At 51.3% G+C, this 12,706-nt stretch overlaps 1 protein-coding gene across 1 annotated transcript; it reads left to right on the top strand.

Moving 5' to 3' along the window:
* Positions 1-40: 40 nt before the first annotated feature.
* Positions 41-9,899, top strand: HECTD3 (HECT domain E3 ubiquitin protein ligase 3). The gene is made up of 21 exons (XM_084211251.1): positions 41-446; positions 514-674; positions 1,056-1,148; positions 1,407-1,542; positions 1,984-2,099; positions 2,380-2,493; positions 2,862-2,944; positions 3,327-3,492; positions 3,967-4,048; positions 4,954-5,136; positions 5,674-5,726; positions 6,029-6,093; positions 6,526-6,629; positions 6,949-7,068; positions 7,410-7,499; positions 7,847-8,053; positions 8,424-8,553; positions 8,945-9,019; positions 9,222-9,303; positions 9,423-9,494; positions 9,749-9,899. The coding sequence occupies exons 1-21, from the start codon at positions 117-119 to the stop codon at positions 9,831-9,833; spliced, it is 2,547 nt and encodes an 848-aa protein (XP_084067377.1). The 5' UTR covers positions 41-116; the 3' UTR covers positions 9,834-9,899.
* Positions 9,900-12,706: the final 2,807 nt, after the last annotated feature.

The following is a 12,706-nucleotide window of genomic DNA, read 5'->3' on the forward strand; positions in this document are numbered from 1 at the left end:
GGCACGGGCGCCGCCATCTTGCTCTACGTCCGCCCCGCCGGGCGCCGCCATCTTGCCTGTCGGCGGGCGGGGTTCGCCGTAAACCGGAGGGGCGCGGAGCCGGTGTCCGGAGCGCGATGAGGGCGGGCGGGGAAGCGCCGCACCAGGTGCTGGGCCGGCTGCGGTTCCTGCTGCAGTGCAGCGAGTGCTTCCGCCGCGCCCGGGCGCTGCCCGCCGCGCTCTGCTACGTGCCGCGGGAGGTGCAGTACAAGATCTGCAAGGACCCCTCGGCCGCCCCCTCGGCCGCCGCCGCCCGCAGCCTGCTCAGCGTGTGGGACAGCCCGGGGCCGGCGCGGGGCGGCAAGCGGGCGGCGCGGGCCACGATCGAGGTGCGGAAGGGCGGCTGCCTGCGCGCCACCGGCGAGGAGTACTGCAACAGCGCCGGGCTCTGGGTCAAGCTCAGCAAGGTAACGCGGGTGCGGCGGCAGCGGAGGGCCCGGCCCGGCCTCGCCTGACCGCCGGCTGTCCCCACAGGAACAGCTGGAGGAGTACCGGAGCGGCTGCGATCTCGAGGAGGGATGGGTGCTGGTGTGCAAGCATGCCGACGGCGGGGACCGGCTGGTGCCCGTGGAGTCCACGGAGCGGATCCAGCGGCAGCAGCAGCTGTTCGGCGTGGATTACAAACCCGTCATCAGGTGCAGGGCCGCCGCGGTGTCCCGCTGGGTCCCCGGGAGCGCGGAGGCGCTCGCCTCTGTGCAGGCTCGGGATGCTTCCCCACGGCCTTTCCTACCTTGGGCTAGGGAACCCCCGGCCTGCTTGGACAGGTTTCGTGGAAGTGAGGCAAGAGGGATGCCGGATGTGGAGTGAATTTGGTTTGGCTCGGGCCCTGTGCTTGTCACATGCCCAGTGGGGTGTGAAAGGAGTAGACGTGGTTGGAAAGGAAAGGGCAACAGATGATGCTGGAGAGGATGGAGGACCATGGGGCTTTAAACCTAAATCTTCCCCTTACAACTACTCGATCACCAACTTCTTGTTCCTCTGGGATGTTCTGACTCCACTTCTCCGTGTTGTTTCAGATGGGAGCAGGTGGTGGATCTGACATACTCCCTGCGCCTCGGAGCAAAGCCCAGGCCCATGGAGCAGGATGAGGCTGCAGTAGAGAAGCTTCGGTATGAACTGTTTCCTGGCTTCTGCTATGGTGGGGGACAAGCTCCTGTCTCTTGTGACTGCCCACACAGCCGTCTCCTGCAGACCTGGGGGAGAGGGGGGAAGACAGGCATCTCTGCACAGCACAGTCTTGTCCTAGATATGCCTGCAAAAAAGCAGGAAACCGAGCAAGGCAAGCAGGATGTGGACCTTCCTTTTTTTGACCCATTAGCCTGGCTGCCTCTGGCTCCCCAGACCCAGTAATCCCTTTTCTCTGCTAGGTTTGTGCCCCCAACATGGACTTATGAATGTGATGAGGACCTGGTGCATTTCCTGTATGACCACATTGGGAAGGAGGATGAGAACTTGGGAAGCGTTAAGCAGTACGTGGACAGCATCGATGTCTCATCCTACACGGTGGGTTAAAGGGACAAGCTACATCAGCCCCACTGTGCTGTGGGGCTGGGGAGCATGGGTATTGCCTGCTGTGCTGTTCTGGCCTGGACTGCACTCTGTTTGAGGATGTGGGAGAAAATCATGGGGAATATCATGCAGCAGGTTGTATAATGTAGGCCCTGGAGGGACAGTGGTTTGAGAAGCCAGTGCTAATATTAGCTGCAAAGCTGATGTTAGAGAGGGTTTGATACCCTGTGCTGTGTGTGTGACCCCAGAGCACCTCAGAGGGTCAAACCCCAGTGTCCTGTGTGCTCTGCACTCCCGGTGCCTACCCACAGCCCAGCAAAGGGAATAGGCCAATGTGATACTCCTAACACCGAGATTCATGATGAAAGTAACCACTAAAGAGAAGTTAATACTACACTCATCTAATCTTCCTTCCATTCGCTTGCCCTCTTCCAGGAGGACTTCAATGTGTCATGCCTGACCGATAGCCATGCTGACACATACTGGGAGAGTGATGGGTCCCAGGGCCAGCACTGGGTGCGGCTCAACATGAAGAAAGGCACTATTGTCAAGTGAGTCATTCTCTGTCTACTCTACAGTCATCTCTGCTCTGTGTGCTGGGTAGTGTTTGGGCAAGCTTTGCCACTCTCTCTCTGCCCGAGTGTGACGGCCCAAATTTGCCCTGCACTCCCTGCCCTTCAGCCCTTACTCTGGGGCTGAAGTTGGTTTTAGCATTGTCACAGGGACCTGGGAATCCCAGCTTGATAACAGCATAACCAAGTGATGAAAGGGAGTAGCAATAGGTGTTCAGATGCAATTGCCTTCTCCTTAATGTCCTGCTTCTCTTTGCAGGAAGTTGCTGCTGACAGTGGATACCACTGATGAGAACTTCATGCCCAAGCGGGTCGCTGTGTATGGGGGCGAGGGGGACAATCTGAAGAAACTGAATGACGTCGGTATTGATGAGTGAGTGGTGGAGGTGCACAGGGTGTCAAGGCTCTTGCAGGGGCCCAAGCTGCTGAACACTGGCCTTAAGCAGTCATGCAGTACAGGCCAGGCTCTCTGGGATGCGGGCTGACTCTGGCTGCAATAGCATGGTACAGTCATCAGGGCTCTCCTCATCCGATTGTGGGACACATTAGACTCATGGTACCTGGACCTGAGTCACCAGCAGATTCAGGCATTCAGCTGTAATTGTAAGCAAGAACTGGCTTCTTACTATAGGCCCCCATTTCAAAAGATGCAAACTGTCTTCCCGTACAAGTGTCTGAGTGGATTTTGGCAGGATGGTCACGGGAGCAGCCCTTTAATCCTCATCTGTTCCGTGTTTGCAGGAGCTATATTGGGGATGTGTGCATCCTTGAGGACATGACAACACACCTGCCTGTCATTGAGATCCGGATTGTGGAATGCAGAGGTAGGGCTGATTGTTGTGGCCACATCCATAACGCACCTGTAAAATACTGTACATTAAGAGTTTGTTCTGTGACTTGTACTTCTTCTCCCTGTGAGCTGTTTTAGATGAGATTCAAAAGAACCATGGGAAACTCTTGGGAGATCTGAAGTTTTGCAAGTTCTCAACTTTCATCCTATCTTTCTCTGCCTTCAATAATTTAATTATTTTTCTCCCGTAAATGCCCTGCTTCTTCTTCACAGACGTATTTGAAGCTCACAGTGCCCAGCCCCAGAGCTGGTGGTGCTGGTACATTCCTACTGTTTTTGCTTATAGACCTCATACACTTTATTTAAGGCTTGCTTTCTTGTGATCTTGGCATATCATTTATGGTCTTCCTTGGCAGATGATGGGATTGATGTTCGTATCCGAGGCATCAAAATCAAATCCTCTCGACAGAGGGACTTGGGGCTCAGTGCTGACATGTTCCAGTTGCCCAATTTGGTGCGTTACCCTCGCCTGGAAGGGACTGACCCTGACATGCTGTACCGACGGGCCGTGCTCATTCAAAGGTACTGTGGGGAGGGGAGCAGACAGGTGCCATTGCCTGCAGGGATCGATGCCATCTTCAGCATGTACATGGCTGGAAGCTGTAAAACTGTGATACTCCTCTTGAGACAGATGTCCTGGACACTGGAGAAAGTAGCAGTCATTTGGGGACAAAGTGGGCTCTCAGGGGTGGCTCCCTTCTGCTTTTAGAGGAGTTCTATAGCTCAAGTTTACAGTGTCCTGTGTGTCACAAGCATAACATATCTGTGCAGTGTAGGGGGCAGGTATATGCAGAGTCACTTGTAAGGGATGCGAAATCACTGCAGTGCCCAGGGAATGGGAATTTAGTACCAAAGGTTCCATGAGGTAAAAAACTATGCTGGGTTTGGTTTGGATCAGATACTTTTTCTGCTTGTGTTCAGGGATATATGGTCTGGAATAGACCTGTGCAGATCCCCATCACTTCTTGTTGCAATACCTTCTTCTTTGGGACTTAGGTTCATCAAACTCCTTGATAGTGTCCTGCATCACTTGGTGCCAGCCTGGGACCACACTGTTGGCACTTTCAGCAAGCTCAAGGTGAGCAGTTGACTCTGTGTCTTGTTGGGGCCTCAGTCTGACAGGGTGATGGTGCTCATGCTGTGGTAAGGGAGGCAGCCAGGGCTTGTTGCCTTTAAAGCAGCTGGAGGGAAATACCTTCCTGAGCTCAAGTCACTAACACTGTGAAAGGTGATATTGCTTATTTTCCTGCTAAACTGCTGATGTCGAAGCCTGTAGCTGTGGGCTAACAAGTGGACTCAAACCAGAACATTTCACCCTCAGAGGAACTTGGATCATAGCAGCACTGGGCATGCAAGCTGGATCCACATCCCCTCCAAGATCTCAGCCCAGGACACTCTGTTCCTGTGCTTCCTGCCAGCAGCTTTGAGCTGGCTTGTCCAAACATCAAGGCTTTTACCAGTAACATTCTTCCTGGCTTTAATAAGCTTTTGCTTTTCATTCTTTACGTAGTGCTGAGTTCATCCCTCCAGTTGTCTGTTTTCCTTATATCCTCTCCAAGAATACACATGCTGGACATTACCAGGATAGCCCTATTCTGTGTGTTTCCAGGCCTAGTATCAGAAAGCACTGCAATTCCTGTGCCAGGTCAACACGGACGCAAAGCATTTGGGGTTTTTTGTTTGTTTAGAGGAGCTGGCTTTGATTACAGCTAAAAAGGATAGTAGGACCAGTGTTCTGGTGAGAGTGAGGGTAAAGGACTAAGTAACACTGGAGTGTGAGCATCAGATGACACCTGGTAGATTGAGGGCTGAGCTTGTTATCTCCCTTAAGCCAGAATGCAGAATCTTTCAGAGGCAGAGGGGAAGCAAATACTGTCAATGAGAATATGTCTGTGTTGGAAGGCCCTGGGAAAGGGAGAAACCTGGAGGTGTGATGGCTTCAACAGAAAGTAGATGACATGTTTTTTGGGTCCCTGTTGGCAGCACATCAAACAGTTCTTGCTGCTGTCCAAGAAGCGCACAGCTCTCATTACCCAGTGTCTGAAGGACTCGGAGACCAGCAAGCCCAACTTCATGCCAAGGCTCTACATTAACCGGCGCCTGGCCATGGAGCACCGGGACAACCCTGCCCTGGACCCCAGCTGCAAGAATGCTGTCTTCACCCAGGTACTGTCCCTCCTGCAAGGGTGTCTGCTGCTCTGGGGAGACTGGGGCATCCCAAAATCAAAATGATCTGCATTAGGATGGGTGGAAGGGAGAGCTTGAAGTTGGAGACAGACCAAGCCTTCAAGGGTTCTTCACGTGACTCACAGGCCCCCTAATTACAGGGGCTGATGGTCCCATAAGGAATAACATCTAGGAGGGATTTGGGATCTCTGAGTTGAAATCTCTGCTCTATCCTGGATGCTCTCTGTGGCATGTTGTTAGTGGAGAGTGTAACAATCCTGTTGCACTAAAAAGGCAGCAAAGAATTCTTGTGTGACTGCAGTCAAGTAGCTGCATAGAGTTCTGTGTTATGGTTTTACAGCAATGCTGATCTTCCTGTGTGCATTCTCTCCCCACCTCCAATAGATCTGGGGCTCTGTGCATGCACAAATACCCCAAACTGCTGTGAGACTTGGTATGTTTGATGTACCTGCCTTCATGTGGCACCAGTTCCTCTGGAGAGGGGATACCAACCTTGATTTTCTCTGCTTGTTGCAGGTATATGAAGGCCTGAAACCCTCAGACAAGTTTGAAAAGCCTCTAGATTATAGGTAAGCAGTGTCTCGGGAAGGGAAGGCACCATGCAGAGCTGGGAGCTGTGTCCTGTTACAGCAAGGTGTTTGGGAAGCCCATGTCCTGTACTCTGGAGAGGGTTTGCTAGGAGCCATGAGATCAGGGCCCGTTCCCCAAGGTGTCACCTCCCTACTGAGGATGCAGCTGTTTCTGGAGATAAAGATCTTGTCCTGTCCTAAACCCAGACTGTTCCATCCTAGTCCTTGATGTCTGTGCTGTGCCTGTCCCAGCACCTCCTTGGCTTTGAGCAGCACCTCAGGTGATGCCTGGTTCTCCACAGGTGGCCGTTACGTTATGACCAGTGGTGGGAGTGCAAATTTATCGCAGAGGGCATCATCGACCAAGGTAGGGGCTGTAGGAGGCCAGAGCTCCTCTGGAGCAGTCGGGGGCTGATGAGGTGACTGTTGCTGTAGGTGCTTTTGTTTGGTTCCAGCGTTAATTCCTGTGGAAGAGAGAGGGAAAGCAGGTTGCCTTGTCCTGCCACCTCTGGCTGTGTCCCAGATAAAGAGTGCTGTTTGCTGGGAGGGGGACCAAACTTCCATTAGTCGCTAATAGCAGCTTTACCAGTGCCAGTGATCCTTCTGGCTGTTCTCCACAGGCCAGGCAGGGATGTTATTTCTCTTGTCTTCCTTTCTCTAGTGCCATAAGGCTCTAGCAGGAGCCTTCTGCTCAACCCAGGGCAGGTTGGACCAGAATCCTCATCTTTGCTCTATAACTCTGAGGATCAGCACATGGGGAGTTCACATCACTAAGAATGCCCTTCTTTTGGGGTTGCAGGTGGTGGTTTTCGGGACAGCCTAGCAGACATGTCAGAGGAGCTGTGCCCCAGCTCAGCAGACACCCCTGTGCCTCTGCCCTTCTTCGTGCGCACATCCAACCAGGTGCTGTGCATCGGGATGTTTGGGGCAAACCCTTCCATGCTGGCAATGCAGTGCTGTCCCTGTCCCCTTGCATGCCAGGGACATACCTACTTGAAGCTCTTCTTTTGAAGGGTTGTGTAGTTTGCTTTGTGGTATTTCATTTTAGAATATGCTGACAAGTGCCTGGATACTGGTCTGTCACTGGGAATATTGCCAAGGGGGATGGGGGGTTTAGCCCACTCCTGCTGTGAGAAGTGCCCAGAGGCATGGCAGGAGTAGTTTGTGGTGTTTCATGCTGTGCTGAAATTATGACTTGGAGTTTTGCCTCTCACTCCTACAGGGTAATGGCACTGGAGAAGCCAGGGACATGTATGTCCCCAACCCCTCTTGTAAAGACTTTGCAAAGTACGAGTGGATTGGGCAGATCATGGGAGCAGCTCTGAGGGGCAAGGAGTTTCTGGTAAGTTTCCAGCCCCATCCCTCTAAGAAGATTTGCTGCAAAGTGAGCTGATAGCCCTCTCCTGCAGCCTGTCTAACAGGAGCATGGAAGGGCTCTGTGGTTACAAACTGGGAAAAGAGGTATTTGGGGCCAAGCAGTTTGGAGAACTCACAGTCTGAGTTTTGGGGGATGATGCTGAGAGCTTGGGAGATAGTGTTTGGTCTCTACTCAGCTATGATGAGCTCTGCATGTAGAGGGAGAAGTAAGGAAGTCTCTTTGTGTCTGCATTGTTGAGTTCTATCTCCATCTTTGGGGAGGTCTCATTTTGATACAGACTCAATAAAATCTCTTTTCTTCTTCAGGTCCTGGCTCTTCCTGGCTTTGTATGGAAACAATTAACAGGGGAAGAGGTCAGCTGGAGCAAAGACTTCCCTGCTGTGGACTCTGTGTTGGTGAGAGGGAGTGGGAGGCTGTGCCTGTCCTATTCCTTGTGGCACTCACCAAGGTGCTGATTTGTGTCCCTGTCCTCATGTACTTGCTTCCTCCTATGATATGTCAAATAAACACAACAAAGGGCAACTTTCAGCTATAAGAATGCACCAAATGCTCTTATAGAGATCCAGCCATGCTGACTGCTGCTGTAAGCATTCAATGGCTCAAAGTCTGCTAAACAGCTTTAGGGCAGCATATCCCATGTTGTGTCACTGTCGCTTGTCTGGGAAGGGAAAAGATGAGGACTTGGGCACATCACCACTCTCTGGCCATCTCTCTAACATGGACTTACTTGGTGCCTGGACAGGTGAAGCTCCTGGAGGTGATGGAAGTCATGGATAAAGACACCTTTGAGTTCAAATTTGGGAATGAGCTGACCTACACCACAGTGCTGAGTGACCAGCGCATGGTGGAGCTGATCCCCAACGGCAGCAACACCGCCGTGCGCTACGAGGACCGCAAGGAGTTCATCCGCCTGGTGCAAAAGGCTCGGCTGGAGGAGAGCAAGGAGCAGGTGACACTGTCCCACCCTGTGGCTGGTCATTGGCTCCCAGAGACCTGCCCCCAGCCTGTTCCTGGTAAAATGCACTGTGGTTAACATCCCTGTGCTCATTAGGGCAGTGGTATCCAACCCTTTCAGTGGGGTCCTGGAGCCTGTGGAGCTGTTGAGAAGCAAAGTGGCTTCTAGTATCACTGGTGATAGGGGGTCTTATTCACAGCTCTGACATAGGCTTTCTGAATGAATGGGGATTAATGTTCCTTCAGGTTCCTTGGAGCATGTGCTGAGCAGTCACATGGCTTGAATCCAGTAGAGTCCCTAGATTTAACCTTGAGCCAGGGAAATGGGCAAGACATGCTGCTTACCTGCCTTGTCTCCTTTTCAGATCATGGCCATGCAGGCTGGGCTGCTGAAGGTGGTGCCCCAAGCTGTTCTTGACCTCCTTACATGGCAGGAACTAGAAAAAAAGGTCTGTGGAGACCCTGAAGTCACAGTAGATGCCCTGAAGAGGCTCAGTAAGTGAAGGGTTTTGGTGAAAACTCTCTTCCTGAAAGCAAGACTCTCTTCTATCTGTGCTGGCACAAGGAGAAGTGTGGGAGGCCAGTATTAGCCTTTCTCACAATGAGACTGTGGTCCTGTGTACTTCTTGCCTTCATCTGGGTGCTGATGAGGACTGGAGTGTCCTTTGACTCCATCCTGAGCCTCATAGTAGAGGCTGGGTCATCCCTTGGCCGCCAGTATCTGAGCCCCTGTGGAGATGTGGATCTGGCTGTGCTTCCTGGGAAGGGCCTGACTATCTATGTTTCTTGCACCTTGGGTCTATGTAGTCACACCCTGCAGGCACCCACTGCCAAAGCGGGAGGAGTTCAGATCTTCATTAAACTCTTTCTGTATCCTTTCTGACAGCTCGTTTTGAGGACTTTGAGCCACAGGATACCCGTGTTCAGTACTTCTGGGAAGCACTCAATAACTTCACCAACGGTGAGCAATTTTCTCTGTCCGTGCATATCTTGTGCCATGACAGCTCCTGCCTGCTGGCTGGGAGCTCTGAGGAAAACCACTCGAGGAAAGCAAGCAGCTAGGCTGGAGGGACTGCTCACTGGTGCTGGGGGTACCTAGAAGCAGCTGTACTGCATCTCACATCCCTCTAGGATTTGCTGATGTCTTTGCTTTTCCTTCACAGAGGATCGCAGCCGCTTCCTCAGATTTGTCACTGGCAGAAGTCGCCTTCCAGCACGGATCTACATCTATCCAGACAAGATGGGGTAAGTCCATTCTTCTGTAGACTGCAAGGCTGACAGATCCCACACCAAAGGGGTGGGTTATCTGGGCTCCCTGCCTTGCTGGCCTGCTGGTTCTAACCAGTTTGTCATCTTCTCCCTAGCTCAGAGACAACGGATGCTTTGCCAGAGTCATCCACCTGCTCCAGCACTCTCTTCTTACCCAACTATGCCACGTAAGTTTTGGTGCTTCCCTGTGTCTGGAGGACTGTGTGTGGGCTCTCTTCTTAACCTTGGTGCTGACCCATTGGGCCCCATCACTTTGCCACACTAACATCCCCTGCCTGTCCCATGTGGTTGAATTTCTCTCTGTGAGCCCGTGGTGAAGCATATCCTCCATTTAAGAAGACATCTTGTCCTCTCAACTGGAAAATGTAGCAATGGCAGCTCCTCCTTACCTTTATCTTTTTTTCCTTCCTGCCATCCCTAGAGCCAAGGTATGTGAAGAGAAGTTGCGCTATGCTGCCTATAACTGCGTGGCCATTGACACAGATATGAGTCCGTGGGAAGAGTGATGTTGCAGCCTGACCAAACAGCATGGACAATTGTTCAAGAAAACCATGCAGTGGGAAGCATTCCCTTGTCCCCACGGGATATGTATATATAATAAATATATAGGTGTGAAGCCTGGCTCCTAGCAGTTGACATGAAGGGTTGGGTCTTCAACGGGGTGGGAGCTAGCTTGGACTGTAAATGTGAGTGCAGTGATGGAACCCTGGCTGAGCCCTCATGCATCAAAAAGCTGGCAGGCTTTTGTAATGAGTTTCTTCTCCACGTCTTCTTGTAGCTCCACAATGCTCACTCCTTCCAGGCTGTACTTTGTTCAGACAAAAGTGGGATAAGGAGACAAAGCTGCACAGCAGCTTACAGCACAGGACAGAAAACTGTGAGCTGCTGCTGAGACTAGGAGGTGGCCAAGATGCTCAGTGTGTCCTCATCATACTCTGTTGCCTTGTTTCTGCTCTCTCATGAGGTCAATGGAAATTAGATCATTCATCTAGGATTAAGAGGAATGGGGCAGGCTGGTGGCAGGTGCTGCAGGGGTGCCTTTGGCCACCAGGTGTCATAACAGACCTGCACAACAGGACTGTGGGTGATTCCAAAGGGACTCCCATGATTTTACATCACACAAAATCTGAGTTCCTGTCATTCCTGGCACCTCTTACACAGCAGCAACTGCTGGGGAAGCTGCTTCCTCATAGTGAGTGGGAACTGTCTGGTTCCCTTTAGTTCTCTTAGTTCTGCATCCAGCATGCTGGTGTCCTGGCAGCTGTTCTCCCAGGCTCTTTGAGCCTCAGTTTACCCCTGAATTGTCAGTCTTACAGCTACTCTCTTCTAACTCTCATGGAGATCTGCCGTCAGGGCCAAATTCATCTTCCAGGCTGCAGAGGTTAAAGCAATAGCAGGCATGGCAGTGCCAGGCTCTGCTCCCCTCCTCTCATCCATGGGAAAGGACATGGAGGTTTCAGGTGAATAGGAAAAGCATTTGCCCTAGGCAGTGTAGAAACCGGATACTCCTTGAGCAGATGGACATATGCTCTTTGAGTGGGGAGTGGGCAATAAAACCTTCACAACTATTTGGAAGTATTTGTTGATCATCCCACCTCTGGGCAGGGCTGGTCATTGCCTAGCACTGGGAGCTGCTTGATGTTAGTCTACATTTATACCTCCAGCTCCATCTTCAGCCTGTGTGGTCTGTTGGACCTCCGCCTCCTGGAGTCACAGGATCACTGGGGTTGCACTGGAGCAGGGCAGATGCTGTGAGTTAAGATTAATCCTGTCTTAATGTTTGATGGCTTTTTTCTCTGTTGAAGGAGTCTGTCATCCAGAAATCACTTCTAGTTGTAAACAAAGTCCTTCCCTTCACGAGTTTCTTTTGAAACATGTGTTCCTAAATCTGCCAAGGAGAGTTGTTACTAAAAGGGCTGTAGGACCAGGAAGGAGCATGTGCTGCCATCTCTTCCATCATGGTGAGTGGAGAGAGCACAGGGTGAATTAGGCCTGCAGCAAGGCCTTCCGTGCTCAGCTGCGTGGGTGTTAAGTTCTGTCTGCTGGAGGAGGTCTTCTGTAAATCCTAGAGCTGTTCCAGAATTGATCTCTGTGGCTTTGTGGCTGATTTCAGCCACCAGTGTGAATGGGAACAGGAGCAGAACCAGTGAGATACTTTTCCGTGCTGGTGGCTGAGTCACTTCCTAGGGTGTCTGTTTTAAATGGGCATGAGTAAGCTGGTGAAAGGACTTTGATCTGCTGGTTTGCCTGCAGTCAAGAGTGTTGAGAAAGAAGCCTGCAGCAGCGAGCTGGGCTTTGAAAAAAGCCATCAGAAAAGGGACTGACATTGGGATGGAATTTATACTGCTTTTTCCAACCTTGTCCTCTTACCTCTACTGGACATCAGCAGGAGGCCACATTATTTACTGAGCAGAATTAGAAATAGCAATAAAATAGACTCTTCTCTTTATTGCTGGGCAGGGGCTGGTTGGTAAGTAGTTCAGGGTGGGATGTATAAGATGGCCGTAGTCTTTGGTGGAGGGTGAGCTGATGGAATGGGCAGGTTAGGAGCCAGCTAGGGCTGCTTGGGGTGATCAAGTAGGGGAACAAGCACCTCTGGCTCTCCTGCCCTTGGAAGCAACTGCAGCTGAAGGAGAGTAACTGAGGCAATTAGAGAGGTATACCCAGAACACTTCAGGTTTCTCACTGAGATGTGTTTAGACAGCTCTGTTCCTCTCATTATCCATGTACACATCCCTGCCTTCCATGATGAGGAGAGAGCTGCTGTGCAAGGCAACGCTGAGAGCAGAACCTGGCTGAAGTGGTGGGATCCTTCCCTAGAAGCATTGTGGCACCTCTGTCTTTGGAGATGCTCAAGACTTTTTTTACAGCCTGGGCACTGTGATCAACCTTCCAGTCTCATCCTGCTGGCTTTAGATCTAGGCCCTCCCTAACCTGAAGCACTTGATAACTATGGAGTTATCAACTAGTTTTTTCCCATGTTTCCTGTATTTCTCTACTCTTCCTTCCAGAAAGCTCTTTTAGCATCTGAGACCTCTTATTTCCTGCCACCGAGTGCTGCCCAATGACTTGCTGGAACTGTGGGAAAGGATCTAGCTGGTGACAGGGATTTCTGTTTAAAAGATACTTGTAGTAACAAGACCCTGGTCCTAGCAGAAAGGGAATCACCCAGGATGGTCTGGATTTAACTCCTACAAGCATACTGAGAAAAACATCTTTTTACCATATAAACCATTGTTTTACTGTCTATTTTGTGTTATCACCATATGCATGTTGGAGAATTGCAGCAGTTGCTGTGGTTGTGTACTGGGGTGGAGAGACCCATGAAAGCCCCTCTAGTAGGGAGAGGAGCCCATTGTAGCAGTGAGATTGTTAGGTT

Source organism: Fringilla coelebs, assembly GCF_963513975.1.
Source record: "Fringilla coelebs genome assembly, chromosome: 9".
NCBI classification, from domain to species: Eukaryota; Metazoa; Chordata; class Aves; order Passeriformes; family Fringillidae; genus Fringilla; species Fringilla coelebs.

Excerpts from the sequence above, each read along its gene's own strand:
- HECTD3 (XM_084211251.1), top strand. The coding sequence starts at position 117 with ATGAGGGCGGGCGGGGAAGCGCCGCACCAGGTGCTGGGCCGGCTGCGG. Across the intron at positions 2,494-2,861 it reads AATGACGTCGGTATTGATGA|GAGCTATATTGGGGATGTGT; the intron begins GTGAGTGGTGGA and ends CCGTGTTTGCAG. Across the intron at positions 5,137-5,673 it reads AGAATGCTGTCTTCACCCAG|GTATATGAAGGCCTGAAACC; the intron begins GTACTGTCCCTC and ends TGCTTGTTGCAG.